Source organism: Cebus imitator, unplaced genomic scaffold, assembly GCF_001604975.1.
Source record: "Cebus imitator isolate Cc_AM_T3 unplaced genomic scaffold, Cebus_imitator-1.0 Scaffold180, whole genome shotgun sequence".
Lineage (NCBI taxonomy): Eukaryota > Metazoa > Chordata > Mammalia > Primates > Cebidae > Cebus > Cebus imitator.
Window position 1 is genome coordinate 183,981 of NW_016107495.1, and position 20,573 is coordinate 204,553.

General features: G+C 56.9%; 1 protein-coding gene across 10 annotated transcripts in view; it reads right to left on the reverse strand.

Moving 5' to 3' along the window:
• Positions 1-115: 115 nt before the first annotated feature.
• OTOF (otoferlin) overlaps positions 116-20,573 on the reverse strand; it is a 99,256-nt gene continuing 78,798 nt past the window's right edge. For 2 of the 10 annotated variants that reach the window (XM_037744612.1, XM_017545541.1), the window contains 28 exons: positions 19,906-20,006; positions 19,675-19,765; positions 19,456-19,572; positions 19,183-19,335; positions 18,661-18,850; positions 18,448-18,572; positions 17,934-18,068; positions 17,075-17,236; positions 16,749-16,868; positions 16,175-16,336; positions 15,902-16,064; positions 15,292-15,362; positions 13,973-14,002; positions 13,447-13,572; positions 11,692-11,758; positions 10,681-10,817; positions 10,411-10,545; positions 10,018-10,155; positions 9,234-9,361; positions 8,957-9,127; positions 8,156-8,316; positions 7,272-7,414; positions 6,785-6,873; positions 5,221-5,319; positions 4,835-5,076; positions 4,008-4,186; positions 3,813-3,913; positions 3,193-3,373 (listed from right to left, as the gene is read on the reverse strand). In XM_037744612.1, the coding sequence (XP_037600540.1) occupies positions 3,193-3,373; positions 3,813-3,913; positions 4,008-4,186; positions 4,835-5,076; positions 5,221-5,319; positions 6,785-6,873; positions 7,272-7,414; positions 8,156-8,316; positions 8,957-9,127; positions 9,234-9,361; positions 10,018-10,155; positions 10,411-10,545; positions 10,681-10,817; positions 11,692-11,758; positions 13,447-13,572; positions 13,973-14,002; positions 15,292-15,362; positions 15,902-16,064; positions 16,175-16,336; positions 16,749-16,868; positions 17,075-17,236; positions 17,934-18,068; positions 18,448-18,572; positions 18,661-18,850; positions 19,183-19,335; positions 19,456-19,572; positions 19,675-19,765; positions 19,906-20,006 (3,717 nt within the window). Of the gene's footprint in view, positions 1,104-3,175; positions 3,374-3,812; positions 3,914-4,007; positions 4,187-4,834; positions 5,077-5,220; positions 5,320-6,784; positions 6,874-7,271; positions 7,415-8,155; positions 8,317-8,956; positions 9,128-9,233; positions 9,362-10,017; positions 10,156-10,410; positions 10,546-10,680; positions 10,818-11,691; positions 11,759-13,446; positions 13,573-13,972; positions 14,003-15,291; positions 15,423-15,901; positions 16,065-16,174; positions 16,337-16,748; positions 16,869-17,074; positions 17,237-17,933; positions 18,069-18,447; positions 18,573-18,660; positions 18,851-19,182; positions 19,336-19,455; positions 19,573-19,674; positions 19,766-19,905; positions 20,007-20,100; positions 20,383-20,573 lie in introns of those variants that run through there. The other 8 variants (XM_017545544.2, XM_017545538.2, XM_017545543.2 and 5 more) reach the window with 8 other exon arrangements.

Below are 20,573 nucleotides of genomic sequence, written 5' to 3' on the forward strand. Positions count from 1 at the left end.
CCTCCTCTCAACCTGACCACCTCCCCCAACACCTGCGGCTCCTCCTCTCAACCTGACCACCTCCCCCAACACCTGCAGCTCTTCCTCTCGACTTGACCAGTGCGGACTTGTCAGCTCAGTGCTTGACTTTTTTTATTTAGAGAAAAATCACCACTCAAAAAAAGAAAAACAACCAACAGTAACCCAGAGACAGGCAGGGGCAGCACTTAAGGGGGCAGCTCCTGGCTGCAGCTGAAAGGGCTGGAAGGAAAGGGGGGCAGGTGTGACCATGGCGAGTGCCCTCTGCTGCTTCTCACAGCTCCTTAGCTGGGCTTGGGGGCACTGGCTGGGGCAGATGGAGCTCTGGGAAGTATGGAAACCCACAGGCAGGACAGGCAATACCCTGGGAAGCGAGAGGAGACAAGCAGAGCCCAGCAGTGGCAGAAGCAGCTGCCCTGGGACTTGTGGGCAGGGTCTGGCCCCTGCTGCAGATCAAAGACCGGTGCTGTCGGCAGGGGCCATGACACGGGGATACCTTTTGCTACTTCATTCTTTTTAAACCCTGGGCACTGGACCGTGGTCCTTGGCTAATTTCACTAAAGCTTCAATCCTGTACTTGGAAGGCCTGGGGAGGATTCGGGGAGGCTTCCTCTGGAGCCTGGGCCTGAAGAAGGGTGGCATCTCAGCCAGGTGGGGCAGGAGAGATCCATTCCAGGTCCCCACCCCATCCAAGGCTCACCAGCCCAGAGGCAGGGGTCAGAGGAGCAGGACCGCGCAAGCCGAAGTCTGGGGCAGTGAGGACAGGCGGCCCCGCGGCAGGAGGCCAGCTCTGGGCCCAAGGCATGAAGAGTGGGCACGGGGCACCTCAGGCTCCCCAGGGGAGATGGGAGAGGCCAAGCCACCAAAAGGAAATGTGGCAGGCCTGGGGAGTGGCTGGCGGCCTTCATGCTCCCAGGAGCTTTTTGACCATGTAGCCAGGGAGGCTGTAGAGGAAGAGCCCCAGCATGAGTAGCCCCAGCAGCGCCAGCACGATCTTGATGATGAGCCACTTGTACCGGGTGCAGATGAGGTACTTGATGGACTTGAGAGGGTTGAGGAACCAGACGAAGGCCGTGTCAGGCCGGCTGGGAAGAGGAAGAGAGTCCATCAGCCAGTGGGCAGGAGGTGCCTCCAGCGCACCCAATCCTCTGTCCTTCTGGACTCCAAAAGCAGTGAATGCTGAAGCCAGGATTTGAGCCCATTTCTTTCTTTTTTGAGATGGAATCTCACTCTGTTGCCCAGGATGGAGTGTGCTGGCTCACTGCAACCTCCACCTCCCGAGTTCAAGCGATTCTCCTGCCTCAGCCTCCCTAGTAGCTGGGACTACAGGCACATGCCACCATACCCAGCTAATTTTTTTATATTTTTAGTAGAGATGGGTTTCAGCCATTTGCCAGGATGGTCTCGATTTTCCGACCTTGGGATCCTCCCACCTCGGCCTTCCAAAATGCTGGGATTACAGGCATGAGCCACTGCACCCTACCAGGTTTGAGCCCATTTCTAAGTACCCAGCTTGCTGTTTACAAAACCCTATCCTCCCTGTGGGACCTCTGGGGCCTGAGTCTCCTCCCAAGGCCTAGATGGGAGCTACTTGCAGCGTGCGGCAGCCTTGGCCCTGCAGGCAGTTCTCATGGTTAGTCAGCTCCTGTGGTCAGTTCATTCTATGTGCTGCCCCATATCCTCGGTGAGACCAGTGTTTCAAAATCTCTTCCTTTCTGATGGACATAAACGTCTGTTCCCACTGGGCCCTGCCGAGGGTCTGAGCTGCCCCTGTGGGGCGCAAGCCACCCTCACCGACCTGCCCACTGTCGGGGTGCAGACCCACTCCACCTTTTGCAGAGCCTCCCAGCTGAGAAGCACCCGGCCAGCCTCACTATCGGTTGTTCGTGTTATAAAAACAATAGGTTTTGTAAAATATCAAGATACAAAGTGAAAGTACCGAATATGCATTTTCAAACTACTGCCTCCCAGAGGACATGGTGCGCAGCCCCAGAGCTGAGCTCGGTATTGGGAGGGACACCCGGCCAGGGCTTGGGTGCAGGGCACCTGGTTTTGAATGGTTTTCACAGGCAAGTTAGGCACCTCTATCAACCATGGTTTCCTCATGTATAAAATGGGGTTACAAGCAGTTATCTACCCCCTGGGGTTGGTGCAATGGCGAAGTGAGCCAGTGCCTGGGGAGCTCTGAGCACCTGTAGTGGGTGTTCGGGTCATGGTGGTTATTAAATGTTTGAGTTGAGGCCGGGTGCAGTGGCGCACACCTGTAATCCCAGCACTTTGGGAGGCCAAGGCAGGCGGATCACAAGGTCAAGAAATAGAGACCATCCTGGCCAACATGGTGAAACCCCGTCTCTGCTAAAAATACAAAAATTAGCTGGGCATGGTAGCGCATGCCTGTAGTCCCAGCTATGAGAGGCTGAAGCAGGAGAATTGCTTGAACCCAGGAGGCGGAGTTTGCAGTGAGCCGAGATCGCACCACTGCACTCCAGCCTTGGGATAGAGTGAGACTCCATCACAAAATAATAATAATAGTAATAATATGACAAGAAAATATTGGAGTTGAATGGAACCATGAAGGGCAGAAAACAGCCCTGGACTGGGAGGTCACACACTAGTGAGAACCACTTCCAGACCCGTTGGCTAACCCTAGCCACACCCTTCCCTCTTCCCTGTCCATAGCTCAGCTTCTTTCTGCCAGTGAAATTGTGTTAGAGTCTGTGAGAAATGTGGCTGGGAGCAGAGGTGGTGTGCAAAGAACACAGGGTTGGCAGTTTGGAGACCTTGGCTTGAGTCCCGGCTCTACCCTAATTTGCTGGGTGACCTTGAGCAAGCTCTTTCACCTCTTTGGCTTAACATGGAAAAATGTAAAATAGTCATTTCTAGCTCTGAGAGTCTGTTATTCTGTCATAAAAGCTTGAAAGTGGCTGTGTATGTTTGTGTGGGCTTAAGTATGTGCATGTGTGTGCTTGAATGCACGTGTATGCACTTGTGTGTGGCACGTATGTGTGCATATATCCTTGTTTGTGCTGATGTGCACATGTCTGCATATTTGTGTTTGTGAATGTGTGTGTGTGTGTATGTGTGTGTGTGTGTGTGTGTGTGCATGCGCATGCCTGCCTAGCCCTTGGTCCAGAGGAGGAAGAGAGAAGTATCAGACCCAGGAGGCTGCCGGGCTCAGGCCCCGAGGATCTTCTTGACCAGGTAGCCAGGCACAGAGTAGAGGAACAGGGCGAGGAGGAGGAGCAGCAGTAGGAGCAGCAGCAGTTTGAGGAGCAGCCAGCGATACGTGTGCCACAAGAAGTAGCGAGCCGACTTGAGAGGGTTCAGGAACCAGATGAAGCTTGTGTCGGGCCGGCTGGAGCACGAAAAGTAGAGAGCACAGAGGAGGGACAGGGAGGAGAAGGGGTTGGGTGTGGCAAGGGGCCCAGACCTAGAGGGAAGCTGCCCTGGGCTGTGTGTGCAGTTCTAGGCACCCCTCTGGCCATCAAGGCTGGCTGAGGTCCCAGAGGCCACCACTGGAGCTGACTCTTTACAGCAAAAGCTAGGAAGGGAATAGCATTTATCTCTGCTAAATGGTGTCTTTACTGGAGAAGTCCTACTCTCCAGCACTCCTAGCCCATCCTCTGGTTCAAAGGGATGTAGTGGGATTCAGGGCCGGCAGAGGGCAGGGAGGAGGCTCCCCTGTAATTAGGCTGTGGCCCAGGAAGAGAGGGGGTGTCTGGGGAGTGTCTCCTTCCTGTTCCAGTGCCCACAAGAACCAGCGTGGGGAGAGGCTGGGCAGGCAGGGCACTCACTTGGGTTTCTCTAGGGGGTCAGGTTCATTGCGGGCCAGGCCCACTGGGTTCTTCTCTGCCTCCTCTGCTGTTAGTAAATGCAACTCAGCCTCCACCTTGCCCTGCAGAGAACAGACAGGTCCCAGAGTCCAGGCCAGGTGCTGGACCTTTGGCACCCCAGCCCTGCCTACTGCCTGAGCTGGAGGGGGTGCGCACCGTGAGCTCAAACTCATCGTTCTCATTGCGGGCCAGGACGGGCCACCAGCCTTTGACGCGCTTTTGCTTGAAGATGGACACCAGGGGCACGTCCACCTCCCCGGTGGCCATGTCCATGGTGCACTGCTTGGCTGTCTTTGCGCCCCGAGGGAACCGGTTCAGGTCCAGCTCGATGGCCCCTGTGGTGACCTCAGAGTCAGCTCTGAGTGAACAGGGCTGGGCTGGGGCGGGGTCTGGGCTCCTCGGCCCCTTGTTTGCTGAGTGCAGACCTCCCGAAGCCCAGAGCTCGTACTCCTGCCTCACTCCAGCAACTGGCCTCAATGCAAGCATGCTCTGAGCTCCCTGGGCAACCCCAGCCCCCACACTTCACTCAGGTCCTTCTTTCACACCAGAGGGTCTCTCCTGGGGTCTCCACTGCCACTCCCGACCATGCATCCATTCTGTCAAAGACCTGCTAATCCCACAAGCTTGCAGACGCAGATTAGAGTTTTAGGGGGATACCCTGCTTTACAGAGAAGCAACCTGAGGCCCAGGGAGGTTTCCTGACTCCCTTAGGGAGCCTCTCCCCTCTCCCATCAGCACTGACTGTCCCCTTCTTGGTGTGCCCAAAGCTTGTTGTCAACCTGGTTATGACACTGAGGACATCTGCCCGGGGAATGCTTAGGTGGGTCCTTGGGGGTGGAAACCCATCGGACACCTGTGGGTCTTACAGACTGGAAGCAATAATGCCTCCCCCTGGGGCGGGGCTCTCCCTGACCCTTCCTCCCCGGCCCCTGCCCCTCCTCAGTTCTGGATCCGGAGCCCCCCATCCCCGCCCTGCTGTGCACCCAGGAAGTCGTCGGCGGAGAAGTGGTCCGCATCCCAGATCTGCAGGGTGAGCCGCGCGGGGATCTTGTACTCCGTCTCGTCCCAGGAGAACATGGACTCCTTCTTGGAGATGACGATCTTCTCTTCCGCCGCCAGGTAGTCAAAGGGGAATAGGTAGCGCCAGTTGAAGTTGCCCTCACCGGTGAGGGAGTGGTAGTGGACATCTGTGTCCTGCTTGTCCTCCTGCTGGCCCTTCAGCCACCTGCGGGCGCCACATCTCCACACCCGTGGCCAGGCCGGCAGGGCCTCTCCCACCCACAGCCACCTTCCCCCTGCCTCCTCTCCTGCCCCCCAGGAAGCAGAGCCCCCCAGCTTAGTCCCTCCCATGCAGGGACTGCTCACACACCCCCGCACGAAGATGTCACTGGACTTCTCCCCTGTGAAGAAGTCGTCGTCCTCCAAGACCACCTCATCCGTGTTCCAGATGATGACCCGCAGCTCGTACCTGGGCCCGGGGAGAGAGGGCTGGTTAGCAGCCTCCGGTGGGGGTTTATGCCAGGGTGCCGGGGCTGGGATGGCAGGTGGAGAGAAGCCCTGGGGAACTTGGGGTCAGCAGGGGTCCTGGGCCAGGCTGGGGCTCGAGGAGTGATGGGGGTGTGGGGAGTAGAGGCATGAGAGGGAGGGCCCGCCAGGCACATGGCTGTGGGTGGCGGGGGAAGCCACCCTTTGCTTCAGATGCTAGTTCCAAGAAAAGTCTGCATTTAAGCCCAGTAGCAAGCAATGGAAGCCCATGGAATCTGGTTTCCTGTATGTCCCTGTCCCCAAAGAGGATTTTCCCCTCAAGGTTTAATTGTATTTATGAACGATGTAGTTCATTTCAATCATTAAGAGTAAGGCTGAGTCATTCACTAAAAATTGATCCGAGCATGGCTCTCCTCAGATTGCAGAAAGGGCTGCGAGCCCAGAGTGGCCCAGCAGGTTGGGTGCCCCCTAGTGACAGGCCCTGGAACAGCTGACTCAGGGCCTCAGGTTTCCAGGACATTCCTGGCAGAGCTGGCTGCACTTGCCGGGGCCAGTGCAAACAGGAGTTCAAGACCAGACTGACCAACATGGTGAAACCCCGTCTCTGCTAAAAATACAAAAAAATTAGCCAGGCATGGTGGCAAGCGCCTGTAGTCCCAGCTACTTGGGAGGCCAAGGCAGGAGAATTGCTTGAACCTGGGGAGGCAGAAGTTGCAGTAAGCCTAGATCGCACCACTGCGCTCTAGCCAGGGCGACAGAGTGAGACTCTGTCTCAAAAAAAAAATGCAGGGCCACTTGTCATAAAGAATTTCAAGATGGCAACATCGGAGCATGGAAACAAGAGAGGGACTGTGTGTGGCTTCCTCCATCCCTGAATCCAGGCACTGTCTGGCAGCTGGGCTCGAACCTGCCGCTTTACAGATGGGAAACCTGGGTTCTTTTCACTCCACCATATCCTGCCTCTTCTACATACTCACTCCTGCACACATCACCGGCAGGCACTTTAAAGGAAACTTGGCAGGACATCACACTAGCCTAGATGTGAGGACGACGCAGGGCGGGCTCCCAGGGGTTGTGTGTGTTGTGAAGGAGTGTGTCAGTGTGGGCAGGTGTGTGGGTGCCCGTGGGAGTGCTGTGCGTGTGCATGAGATGCATGTATAGACTGTGCAGATGGATGTGTGCTGTGTGGGTCTCATCTATCTCACTGACGGCGCAGGGTAGAAGGTCTTGTCCTGCCTTAGCACATGGGGGCTCTCCAGGACATGCCCTAAACTCTACTGATTGGCTGGTCAGTTTCTACCCCAGGCCCAGTGGCCACACCCAGGTCCTAGGGATGCCAACTGGCCAAGGCCATCTGGGCCTGAGCCTCCCGCAGGAAAGGTTGGTTCATAGAGGGAAGTGGGTGGGGTGGGCTGGGAGGGAGTAGCACTGGGCGCGGGGGCGCTCACTTCTTGGGCTTCCGAGGGGAGATGTCCAGAGGCGTCCCAGGGGCTGGCATGTCCATGGGGAACATGTCCACCCACAGCTCCAGGCGGCCCTGAGGAAGAGGGTTGTGGCAGATCTCCCAGGCCTTCTCCCTCTGCCCAGGAAGGTCAGCTGTCCTCTCCCTCCTAACCTTTGTTCTTTCAAGGACCCAATTCATCAATTTCCATCTTTGGATGCCAGGAATTCCTATGATGTCACCAATAGCCAAACACGGCTTCTGAGGGAGACAACCCAGGTCTGCCTGAGCTGATGTAATTCTCACTCAAAGCAAAGACACTTGCCATTCAAGTTACCACGAGGGACCTTGGTGAGGAGGTGCCTGCCAGGTTTTCTGGAATGCAGCGGACAGCGAGAGGCCTGAGAGGCCTGGCTTCTACCTTTACTGACCCAGGCTGGGAATCCCTGATCCCTAATATCCAAGACCCCCAGTCTTGGCCATGCCAGTGTCACCTGCTCGATGCCCGGCTTGTCGGGGTTGAGCAGCGGCCTCGTCTCCACGTGTTCCGGCACCAGGCGGCAGCCTGCTCGGGGGATGTCCTCCCAGTGCCTCAGGGCTGACAGTGCCACGTGCTCATCTGTGGGCTTCCTCTGACCTGTGGGTGCCGGTGGCTCAGCTGCCCACATGGCTCAGCAGAAACAGGAAACCTTTGCTGGGGCTAGGGACTCAGGAGCACAAAGAAGCCCCTGTACCATCACCTGTCTACCCCACCTCCTTTTTACTGTTGGGGAAACTGAGGCACAGAAGGAGAATTGGCCTGCCCAGGTTGGGCCAAGAGAGGTTTGTGCCCTTGGTCCTCTGCTGGGGGAAACTGACTGGAGAACTCTGCTGGGCTGTGAGAGAGGGGTCAGGGAGGGGAGAATCCACTTCCTGTCCCAGCACCTGAAAGTGATCAGATACCGGCACAGACACCACCTGATTCTCTCCTTCTCTGGGAAGTGCCTCACGGAGACAGGAGTAAGTTTAGGGATTAGAGCCAGATGGACCTGGGCCGATGCCCTTGTTCTGCCTCTAAAGAGCCACATGACCTTGGGCAAGTAACTAGAACTAGGATCTTGGTTTGTTCATCTGCAGAATGGGGATAGCCTCTCTACCTCACTGAGATTTGGACAGAGAGAAAGCAGGTGGGACTGCTCTGTACCTGAGGGGCAGAAGCACAGAGGCCCGGCAGACAGAAGCGGGGCTCTGGGCTGATGAGCAGAGGGTCGCTAAGCCCAGGCTTAGGCTGAGGACAACCCAGGCTAGGCCGTGAGGTTCTGCAGGGAAGTGTGGGCCCCTCCTGGCCTCTGAACCCCCCTGGAGAGGGAGCAGGCGGCTGCATCCAGTGTCCCATTACCGTTCTCATCTTCAATCTCAGAGGGCCCAGTGAAGACTCGGTTGGCCACCTTCACTCTCCCAGGGGGCCCAAAGTGGGGGCCGTCTACTTTGCCGTCTTTGCAGAGGCGGGTCAGGATCTGGCTGGGCTTCATGGGGTCCCGCCAGATATTGTAGCCGTGTCTGTGGGAGGGGACACACAGGCTTGGAGGGGCTGGGTGGGACTAAGCCGTCCTGGATGACAGCTGGTTGTGGCCAGTTCTCTAAAGCTGGCTGTTGCCCTCATCAGCAAGCGAGCCTGATCTCTCCTGCCCTGGGCCCCAGGCTCACCTGAGACACCAGGGTTGCTGGAGGCTGAACCTTCCTGCCCTGGGCCTTGGCCCATGTATCAGTGTCCCCAACCCAGCCCCACCACATTCCCTCACTGTGCCCACTCCTCTGGAACCTCAGAGTCTCCCATGAGGAAACTGAAACCCAGAGAGATGAAGGGACTTGGCCAGGGTCACACAGCCTATAAGTGGCAGAGCTGGCCCAGATCCCCAGGGGACTCTTCTCCTCCTCTGCTGGCCCCCACCTTCCCTAGCCCACTTGTCTCTCCTCATCATGCCTCCTCTGTCCTGGAATTCTCTGGCCCTGTCCTGGTCTTGGGATCTGCAGTCCTGTGTCCTGAAGGCTGTGCCCAGGGTCCGTAGGAGCAGAGGCCTGGCCTGGGACAGAAACCTCGATGTGTCTACCTTCCCAAGTCACCACGATCTGAACCTCATTTTAGAGTGGAGACGAAGCAGGCACAATGCCCCCGCCCTCTGCCCCGCGTCCTACACACGTGGAGTAGGTCTGGGCGATGCCACAGGTGGCACGGTGCTTGCTGTAGAAGCGGTTCTCCAGGTCGATCTTGGTTTCCCCAATGAGGTCATCCGTGCCCACCAGGTCCCAGTCATACACAGCCACTGTCAGCATGGATTCCATGGGGAAGGAGGCCTCGATGTCAAAGGACCTAGCGGGGTGGAGTTAGGAGAAAGGTTGAAGGGTGGGCTAGGGTGGGAGGTGGTCTGGGCTGGAGAAGTTGGGCTGTGGCAGGGGAGGGCACCAAGAGGGCTTACTTCCCAAAGACAGGGTTGAGCTGCTTGGAGATGTAGTTCTCCTTGTCTCGGATGTCAGTCTTGCCCAGCCGGATAGCTATGTAGGGGTCAGCTTTGCCGTTGATGTCTGCGGGGTGCAGGTCCGTGGCCTGGGATGGGGAGCAGGGCCACCTGAGCAGGCTCCCATGCCCTGCTCATCTTCCAGTGCCCCTACCAGGCTGCCCGAGGGTCCTATGATGGTGAAGGGCAGCGGCAGGAGCACTGGACCAGTCAGGAGACTTGCTGTGTGACTCTAGGCAAGTGGCTTCCCCTCTCTGGGCCTTGACTTCCTCCTCTAGAAAAGATGAAGACTAGACCAAATGACCTCCTTGGTGCCTCCCAGTCTGGGGATGTCAGTATGCAGATTCTTCCTTTTTTTTTTCCTTCTTTTTTTTTTTTTTTTTGACGGAATCCTGCTCTGTCGCCCAGGCAGGAGTGCAGTGGTGTGATCTTGGGTCACAGCAACAGCAACCTCTGCCTCCCAGGTTCAAGGGATTCTCCTGCCTCAGCCTCCAGAGTAGTTGGGATTACAGGCTGTGCCACTGCGCCTGGCTAATTTTTGTATTTTTAGAAGAGATGGGGCTTCTCCATGTTGGCCAGGCTGGTCTCAAACTCCTGACCTCAGGTGATCTGCCGGCCTCAGCCTACCAAAGTCCTGGGATTATAGGCGTGAGCCACCGCGCCCGGCCAGTATGCAGCTCCTTCGGTCCCTCCCGGACAGGAGGATGGGGAGAAGTGCAAGGAGGGGAAGCGACAGGAATCTCACCCGGACCACATAAACTCGGACCAGCACATTGATGGGGTCATTGCTCGGGATGCCCTGGAACATGCCGTAGGTGGGGTCGTAGCCGGCTTCCCGGGACACGTCCTCCGGGAGTGGCACTTTGTACACGCAAAGGGAGCCCTGGGCAAGGCAAATGTGGGTCAGGGTGTAGGTGTGCCTGGCAGGGGTAGCAGTCAAAATAGCTAACAGCACCGGGAGGGCTGGACCCCGAAGTGGCAGGGCCTTCGCCCTTTAGGAGCTGAGTCATGGGAAATTCCAGGGCTCTGGACTTTCATGGAGGGAGGGGCCAGGGCAGTGGTAGGACGTGAGCGGGAGCGCCTGTGTTGGGGCGGGGGCCGGGGTGCGCAGGGGCTGGGCCTGTGCTCCTCGCCTGACCTTGAAGCGGCCCACAATGCGCTCCTCCTCGGTAGAGCCATCCTCGTCATCCCCGGTCTTGCCCCGAAGCAGGTTGAAAGTGTGCAGCCAGTCCTCAAAGTTATCAAACTCGGACTCCAGCTCTTTGGGGTACACCTGAACCAGACCATGCCATTAGGGGGCGCTGCCTGGTCTCTGGCTTTCATCCTGCCCCATCTGCGGGATCACCCCTCCCCCGCCCCGCCACCTCGCCCCCGAACTCCCTAGAAGGCTCTGCTTCCAGCCTCTCACCTTAAGCTCATCAATCTTGGGTTTCTTCTTCTCGGGGGCCTCAGACCCCTGGCCAGAGCCAGAGGTCTGGGTTTTCTTCTTCTTCTCCTCTTTGGCGGCTCTTGCCTTCTCCTTGCTCTTCACTGGCCCCTTCAGGCCTGGCCAGAAGCAGAAATGGAGGTGGAGCAGAAATGAGCAGAGCAGGAAGGCCTGGATTCAGACCCAGCTCTGACACTAATTGCTTTTTACTAATTTAACTCTCTGATGTCCATGTACTGTCAAATGCAGACAGTACTCCCTGGCATGCCCGCCTCATGCAGGTGCTGAGGGCTCCAGGAAGCTCATGCTCGGGAAGGTGTCCGAAGTCCATCATCATGTTCTTTGGCAGAGAGGGGCAGGAAGGAGCACAGGTTTGGGGACGGAGGACTGTTCCTGCTCATTTACTTTCCTCACTAGCTTCCCTCTTCTTGTCCCTAATAATAACACTCTGTATTAGCATTTCCCAAACTGCATTCAGTGGAGCACTGGGTGCAGATGCTGCTGGCATGCTTTAGAAGAAAGGGTACTGTGGTCTAATAAGCTGGAGAAATACTTTATATTATGTCTTCCTTTTAGAGATGTATAATAACATTTGCAAAGTAAAGTAAGGCTCGGAAAAGCCCTGCACAAAAACAGGCTGTTTCAATCAGCTTTTCCTAAACTAATTTATTCCTTCTAGAATACCCATCAATTTTCTTCATGGAAAAGAGTCCGGAAAATGCTGGATGGAATGAGCTCTGAGGTCCCTTCCAGCTCTGATGTTCTGTGGCTCTAAATGTTTGTCTATCACTGTGGGTGCTGAACTGGTCAGAGTAAAAGCACCGTAGACTAGGGCCTTAGCCTGCCCAGTGCCCACCGATGACTGATGCTGTTTTTGCTGCTAAGAATGGGAGGGCTGGAGGCAGGGGAAAGAGAGGCAGGTGGTGGGTGGGCAAGAGAGCCGGCCACCCAGGGGCGGAGAGAAGGAGGCAGAATCCAGGTTCCAGGGCTTACCCTCAGTATTGTCCATCTCATCCTTCTCCTCCAAGTCAATTCCAGAGGGCTCTTGTTGTCGAAGTTGCTGTCAAAAAATGAGATGAGAAGGAGAGAAGGCGGGTTTCCTGGGGAGGAGTCTGTTGACCCCAGATTGTGGGCCAGACCTGTCTTAATGCACTAGAAGTAGAACATCTTCCTGACAGCATTTCAGATCCACTATGTGCTCTGCTTAAGGGTAAAGAGAAGTTTATAATGTGTACCATGTGACTAATGGTACTTAAGGATTTATGCATCTTTACACTGTGTATCATTAAAAAGTAGTGTATCAATGTTGCTTTTAGTGGTGTTAATAAATTGTTTCAATATAGAAAAGTATAACAGTAAGAAAATGTGCTGTATTCTTTCACTCAGCACATCCCATCTTACTCAAACTAGAAACCAGGTTTCAACTAAGTCGCCACCGCCACCTGGTGGCCATCTGTGAAAATTGCAGGAGTAGAGATGACAACAGGCAGCCTCTTAGCTCTAGCCTGGCCAACTTGATGGTGGGAGGAGAGACTACTCATAGTCTCCAATGATCTGTTCTCCTATTTTTAGAAATTTTGCTGACCACACAGCCACCTTGTTAAAGATTACATTTCCCAGCCTCCTTTGCAGATAAGTGTAGCTAAGGGACTAGATTCTGGGCAATGTGAGTGGAAGTGATATATACAACTTCTGGGTTGGGCCCTGAAAAAGAAAGGCGTATGACTCCTCTCCTCTTTAACCCATCCTGTGCACTTGAACTCGAACATGATGTTGAGTCACCTCTAACCCTACAGACGTGAGAAACAAGAGGTCAGGATCTTAGTTCTTGACACCACTGAGCCACCCTACCAGCCTAACCCCCGCTCTCTGAGACGTTAAGTGAGAAACTACTGTCTTGTTCACGTCACTCTAACTTGATTCAGCAGCTTAATGTGTGCTCTAACTAATATGGATGGTAAATATCACACCCAGCTTGGATCACAGAAAGGGTCTGGGAGAGAGTGTGACTGGATCAGCTCTGGCCCCACTGAGGAAACACAACTGCAGGCACGTGTCCCTCCTGGCCAGGTGGCCAGTCAGAGTGCCCTGAGCTAGGTGGGCAGTGTGGAGAGCACACAAACGGAGAGGAGAAATGCACTTTCTGGAACTTGCAATCTGGCTAAACAGATGGAACCCACATATAGGGGAAGAATCATTCACACGCTGATGACCAAGATGCATAAAATAAAACAGTATGGAGAAAAGTTGTAAAGACTATTGATAAGCAGTTGTTCCCTTATGGCCTCTGAGAACATGTTTCTCCTTTTTCACAAAGAAGTTCACCTCCTCTGGGATGCCTTCCCTGATTCCCCCAGACCATGATTTACCTTTGTTATCACCTGATCCTCTAAGTGTCTGTTCACATGTCCATTTTGCCCAGTAAACCGGGGGTCCCTCAGGGCAAGTATGCTATCTTTTGGCTCCCATAGCACCTAGTATGGAGCCTGGCTCATTGTATATACCCAAGATGCATTTGTGGAATGAATTAATGAGGACAAAAGCCAGTAAGGAACCAAGCCAGTAAGGTAGGCCGGATCACCATCTGGGAAGGTGAGTTCTGAGGAGGATTTCAAGGATGTGAGACAAGGCCATCCGAAGCTCACATGAATGGAGGTGGGACCCAGCTCTGGGGGCCATGGGAAGGAAGCTTACAGGAAGGACTGAGTGTGGAGGGGTCGCCTCCCCTCACCCTGCCTGAGGTCTTACCTCCTTCATGGTGTCAATGGAGGCAAAGTACTTGGACCACCAGTCCAGCATGCTCTCGTCTGGCTCCTCCTCATCCAGCTCCTCCACAGTGCCCTTCTTCTTCTTCTTCTCCTTCTCCTCCTCAGCCTGTAGGTTGGCCAGGTCCAGAGTCCTACATGGGCCCCTGCTGCCTGGACAATCCTGAGCACCTACACCCATTCTGCCATCTGCTCGCAGGAAGCCTTGGGCTCCGTGAGGCTCTGGAGAGCCACCCATGTCCAAAGGGCAGGGCCTTGTTTTATGGAGGGGGTGCCATGACTCGCAGAGGGTCATGACCTGCCCAGTGTGAGCCACTGGCCAGGCAGGACTGGCACTCAGAGTCCTGCACCCACCCAGCTCTTTTCCACTGCATCTTCGGGGAGATGTGGTGGCCCCAGCGTGCGGGGGCTGGGCAGGCTCTGTCCCTGATGCTGGGCCCTGTGGCCTGACACCGTTGCCAACATAGGGCCCTCTCACCCCAGAGCCCCTGCATGGTCCCCAAACTCACCACATCCACCTTGACAACGGCATCAGAAGTCTGCAGAGGAACCGAGGAGACAGGGACAGAATTAGCCACTGAGGCCTGAGTGGCAGGCAGCAGCATCCCGGCACAGGGTGCGTGGAGGAGCCAAGATGGAAATTACTGGCAGCCCCTGTGCCCACCAGGCCAACTCTGCATTAATAAGAGCACTCTGACTGGTGAGTCTGCAAAGGGTCTGTGTGAGGATGTTTCTTTGGGTGGCCAAAGGAACGGGGCGGGGGAGGGGGAGCTTGTTCCAGGCTGGCCGGCATTCTGCCCTTCCCTGTAGGGCCTGCAGCTTGTAGGCCACTCCCACATGCAACCCCCAGGTGGCAGATCTCTCTCTGGCAGATGAACGGTCCTAGTCCCAAAGCCAGGAGGAATAGGAAGCTTCCACCTGGAAATCCTCCCCCTACCCAGGCCAGGGAAGTGTCATTTATGAATGGCTGGGATGGAAAACAGGTACCCTTTGGAAAGGACACTGGTGATCTCAAGGAATCATTACCTATAGTGTCATTTGTTGGAGTAAAAATTATGGCAGGTGATTATCTTAATGGTGATGGCTTGCCCTGTCTCTTATACACACATAACACACACACGCACACACGTGCATAGGCACATACACCACATGCACGCACACATACACATTTACACACCACACGCACACACACGCACATTCACACACCACATGTATGTACACACACATTTACACACCACACACGCACACATACATATATGATACACACATGCACATTTACACACTACACACGCACACACATTTACACACCACACGTGCACACACATTTACACACCACACATGCACACACATGCATTTACACACCACATGTGCACACATGCACATAGGCATCTACACCACACACACAATTTACACACCACACACATGCACATTTACACACCACATACACCCACATTTACGCACCATACATGCACACATATGCATATGCACATACACCACACACATGCACATTTGCACACCACACATGCACACACACGCACATTTGCACACCACCCACATGTATGCATGTGCATATGCACATGCACCACACACACACACCACACATGTACATTTACACACCACACACACCCACACACACAGCCATGTGCATTCCAGGACAGTGTTAGGAGGGAGCTGTTTGCACACACAATCAAGGTCAGCCCCCAACAGTAACATGCCAAAGGAGGCTCTTAGTGTTGTTCTCTCTCAGGGCAGATAGTCTGGTTCACAGGATGTGTCACACGAAGTCATACGTTCCCAGCCAGCGCAGGGCCGACCCCATCCACCTTACCGCATCCAGCTTCACCATGGTCTCCAGTTTCTTGATGGGTACCTCTGGCTCCATGTTCACCACAACCTCCCCTGTGGAGTGAGAGGAGGGGCCCCCATTGCACAGCACACGGCAGCGCCGGAGAAGCCTGACTGGACAGATAGACAGGTGGACAGACAGGCAGACAGAGGAAGGAGCAAGAGGAACAGTGAGATTGTGGGGGCAGGAAGGTGCAGAGAACTAAAGCTGATTCTGGAGCTTTCTGAAGGAGAGTGGACAGGGCAGTCAAGGGAGGAAAGATGGGCGTGGGGAGGGAGGAAGAGAGCCTGAGAGAAGGGGCAGCTGCGGAGGCTGGTGGGAGGGAGGCAGTGGTGGGGAGGCCCTGGTCTTCTCCATCAGCCTGCTTCTGCCCTCAGGTCCTCCCAGGCTGTCTCCAGCTCTGCCCTCTCTGGCTGTAGAGCTGGGGTCACCCTGGGCAGCCTTCCTAGCCCACCAGAGTGGACCTTCTTCCCTGCCCACCTCCTTGGCCCCAAGGAGCAAACTCTCACTGTCGTTTGGACTGGACCGAGACCTGGAGTCCTGCCCTGATGGTGCACAGCCAGGCTTGGCGGCAGGGTGGGTGTGGCCATACCCGTGGTGTTCCAGCTGGGGGCCGAGCGGTCTGGGGGCCGGTAGATGAAGCGTCGCAGGGAGCTGACAGCATGGGAGCCCACCAGTGTGTATCGGCCAAAGGCCCGGCAGTCCACCACGCGGATGTTCAAGGGCGGGTGCAGCAGCTCGTTCTCTGGGAGGTCCTGGGGTGTTGGCGACAGGAGCCTGAGCCTCCGAGAAGGGGCAGAGGAAGCCGCTGGCTGAGTGGAGCCACGCTGGCCATAGGGCAGCCTCCACCAGGGCCTACACTCACCACTTCAAACCACTTGACGAGGGTGTTGAAGTTGGGGTTCTTCTTATAATTGTGGATCAGGGACGACTGCACTCCTTTCCCTGCACACTCGATGTCCACCCGTGGCCGGTCCACCTGGGCCAGGTTCACCCGCTTCAGGTCCCGTAGGCCCCAGAACAGTACCTGGGAGAGGGTGGTGAGGAGAAGAGAGCCCTTTGGTCAAGGGAGCCGCCGTGGGGGCGCTGGACCACCCGAGAAGGAATTGCGCAGTGGGATGGGTAGAAGCCCGCCCCAGATTTCAGACGGGGAGAGCAAGGCAAGGAGAGCAGAGGAGGAGGCGGGCGTCCTCCAGGGATGAGGGTGGGGCTGCCGGGAGAAGGGGTGCAGAGTCAGGGGTACAGACAGGAGGGCTGGGCATGGTCCTGGGACACCGCAGTGTGACTTGGTGCAGACGGGGCAGGCCCTGGACTGGGCAAAGGCCTGGGGCTGCTGCTGGCTCCTGGTGATGGTGGTGGGAGGGGGATGACAAGTCACTTCCCTCCTGGGCCCTCAGTCTCCTCATCCAAAAGGGAGGGGCCACACGGGGCCCTCGCACCTCCACTCGGTACTTGCTGAGCACGGGCCGGATGCCCACAGGCACAGGCATGATGGGACCTCGGTCCATGTCCACCGGGCCATTGATGGGGGGCAGGTCAGCCTTCCCTGATGGCCCAATCTGGGGAATGAGGGTCACAGGTCACACACTGGGGAGCCCAGGGGCAGGGTCTCTCTCCCCATGAGTTGTTTGCCATGAGATCTGGGGAGACAGGGAAGACCCCCTAAGAACCACAAATCCCCAGCTTCGGTCAGGATGTGAAGGAGAGAGGCCCCCAGGCCCCATCTCCCAGCCCTAGCCCCCAGCCCCTCCCCCTGCAGGCCCACCTGCAGCAGCTCGAAGGCTGCCAGCAGGTCTCCAGCTGTGGCGTTGCCGCGGTAGATCTGGTAGTACTCAAGCTGGGGCGGGAAGCGGGGTGGGCAGTACCCCTCATCTGCCATCTTCACCAGGGGCTTGGCGAAGGTCCGGCCCATGAAGTCAGCTTTGCCCTGACACAACAAACAACCCGATGCCTCTTGGTGCTTGCTGTCCACACCTGTGATCTCATTTAGTCCTTACCACAGCCCCGTGAGTTGTTGAAAGGGACAGGTGTGATCCCCCCATTTTACAGATGGGGAAACCAAGTCCTGGGGTCCCCCAAAGACTTGTTCAAAGCCAAGCAGTCAGTGAATGGCAAATACCGGGCTCAGGACTGGACATGAATTCGTCCTGCCTCTAGTCTAGTCTGGGTACCTCAGCAGCTGAGGTGGTGCGGGGGAAGGTGGCTTGCTAACTCTCAGGGATCACCCCAATCCCTTACTCCCTACTCCAGAACCTCCATGGAGGCGAAGGTGGCAAGGCTGTTCCTGGTTGTGGTAGGTGTGGACAGGGGTAGGGGAACCCTGGGGTGGGGAGGCTAGGGACAGAAGGACTGGCCAGCACATCTCCAGGGCTCAGTCTGTGAGTGACAGGAGGTGAGGATGTCCTGGCCAGGGGAGGGGTCAGGCTTCCACAAGCAGCAAGGAGGCATCTGGACAGACTGGGTGGCAGCCCAGCTTCCCAGCCAGCAGCTAGCCAAGGAGCTCTGCTGCAGGATGGGGGGCGGGTGGTGGAGGTGGCTGGCACAGCCTCAGTGCAGGTGGAGTGCAGGGAACCAGGGTCAGGTGTGGTGCTGCTGGGGTCCCTGGCACCAGAGCCCATCCGAACCATGGTATCCTGGTCGTAGATTTCAATGACAATGATGGGCGGGTCGTCCCTCAGCTCCTGAGCTTCTCCATAGAGCTCCAGGTTGTCGAATACCAGCATCTGGTCCCAGGTGGGACACAGGGTCTCATTCAGCACCTGAAGCAGGGGATGGGGAGACAGGTGACAAGTGACAGAGGGTGGGCAGATGCACGAACAGAAAACGCCCCCACTCACTCAGCTTCCAAGGAACCTGGGGGCAGGAGTGACAAGTGTCTTGATTCTTCCAGAAATCTTAAAATCAAGGCTAATATGAGGTTTGCCCAAGCCCCCTGCCAATTCCTCCCTGTCGTCCCCATCTTGTGACTATAACCACAACTAAAGCCATAGCCTTTCCAGTGTGACCCAGGTCTGCAGTTATCTGCAGGGCTTCCCCTGAGAAGCCGGGGCGCTGGCTGAGCTCTGTCTCGGGCCCCACAGGCTCACACGCTTCCTGCTGCTCTCAGAGCCAGAGCCACTCCCTCCCGCAGGCCCTCACCTCTGTGCACTGACTCTGGTTGATGAAGAAGACACGGGCGAAGGGGTCTGAGAGTCCACTGCTGTCGGCGGCAAAGAGGCTTCGGGCCTGGTACATGTGGGCTCGCAGCTGGAAGACCTGCTTCTCTGCGGGGAAGGGAAGCCTGAGGCTCCGGGACGGGCAGACCCTCCGACCCCTCCCAGGTGAGGTTTCGAATGAGGGGTCCTCACTCACTGGCGTAGACCAGGCTGACGGGGGGGAAGGCGTGCAGGCCCAGGCCCTGGGCTGCCTTGACCTCCTCGAAGCCACAGGGCAGGCCGCATAGGAAGTCCTTGCGCTGTTTGCTGAGGCCGAGCCACATGTAGAGCTCCAGCTTGGCCTGCACCGTCCAGCCCGCTGAGCCGAAGCCCCGCTTCCCCGGCAACTGGGAGTGGGCATGGGGTCAGCAGGAGCCTGATAGCTGTCAGGGCCCACGGGGTGGGGAAGGGGCAGGGGCTGGCAGAGGCCCTGGTCAGAGCTGCTCTGCCCCTTCAAAGCCATCCCACTGGGCTGGGGTGGGGTGGAGACAGGGGGATGGGCAGGGGGCTGTCCCACTCCCTTTCCCACGCTTTCCCCACCCCCTTCCCATTCTTGGTTCTTCTCTAAGCACCTGTGGCTTGAAGGCCCCACCCTGTCATTCAGGCCCTCTAGCCCCAGGTGAGGGCTGCTGCCCCCGGAAAGGATCCAGGCTCCCATCCATCCTGCCCCGTCGGGCACCTTGAGGAAGAGCGTCTTGACCTTGGCGCAGTCCTTGCCGGTCTCCTCTTCCACGATGGAGAAGAGCAGGTCCTTGGAGGGCACGCGGGCGTAGGCCACGCGCTTGTTGTTGCTCATCATCCAGATGAAGACGTCGGGAATGCTGTGCTGGGGCTGGGGGGTGGCCAGGGGCAGCGGGTAAGGGGTTCCAGCCTCTTGACTGAGCCCCCTGAGCCTGAGGGACCCCAGAGAGCCAGCCCTGCATGAGGCGAAGCCCCTCCACTTGGGCCACACCTCGTCCGCCAGGAAGCGCAGCTTCTGCAGGAAGTTCTGGCACAGCCTCAGCTTGTCCCGTACCGTGTGCCGCTTCACTTGGGCCCGCAGGGTCCTGGCTTGCTGCCCCATGCTTTCCTGCGTGGGAGGGGGTGACAGCTCGGGCCATGACAGGCAGCTGTGACACCTTCTCACAGCCAAGCCCTCCCTCCAGCCCCTGCCGTCCAGCTTCGTGCTCACCAGCTCCCTCAGGCAGGACTTGAGGCGCTCCCGGTCAAGCCTGGTGCGGGGTGAGTGGCCCTGGTCCTTCTCAGCGAGGGAGAGGAAGCGGCTAGGGGTGCGGGAGCTGGGTTTAGAGAGCCTGACCAGCAGGGGCTCTGTAGGTCCTTCCACATCTGCCCAGCCCTGGCAGGGTCCCCTTTGTCTAGTTCCACCTTGTCCTGTCCCCACCTGTTGCCCCTCCCGTCTCACCAGCAGCCACAGCTCAGCTCCTCCAGGACGCCCCGCAGGCGACGCTCAGGGTAGGACTTCTCTGTTTTGATCATCTCCTGCACGTCGTTTAGGCCTTCTTCCTGTGAACCAGGAGTGTGGGTGACACCAGGCCACAGCCCCGCCTCTCCAGCCTTCCCAAATGTCTCCACCCCGTTGATCAGGTGAGTGAGGGACCTCATGATCTGGGAGCTCTCTCTAGGGCCATCCTGAGTATCGGTCATTATGAGGAAGTCATCAATTTCCCAGGTTCTGTTCTCAGAACCTGGAGACCTTGGTGTTCGTGGGTTCTTCAGTTCCTGAAGGAAGAAGCCACTTCTGGGCTGTGAGTCTGTGGCTCTGGTGGGCTCACAGGGCCTGGGCAGAACTCAGGGATAGGGAGGGGGCTCAGGGGAAGCCAGAGACAGAGGGAAACCCCAGACTGGATGCACCAGGATCCTGACTTCACTCCAGAATGCTGGGGCCTGTGGCAGGGGATGGGAACACATGCCTGGGGAAGGAGGGCGTGGCTCTGACTCTGAGATCACTGGGAGCACCCAGGCCCCACAGGAGACACAGGTCAGCTAGTACCCCAACTCCTTAGGGAGAAGCCTTGCAGATAACTGCAGGCCCAGGTCACACTGGAAAGGCTAGGGGCTTTAATTGTGGTT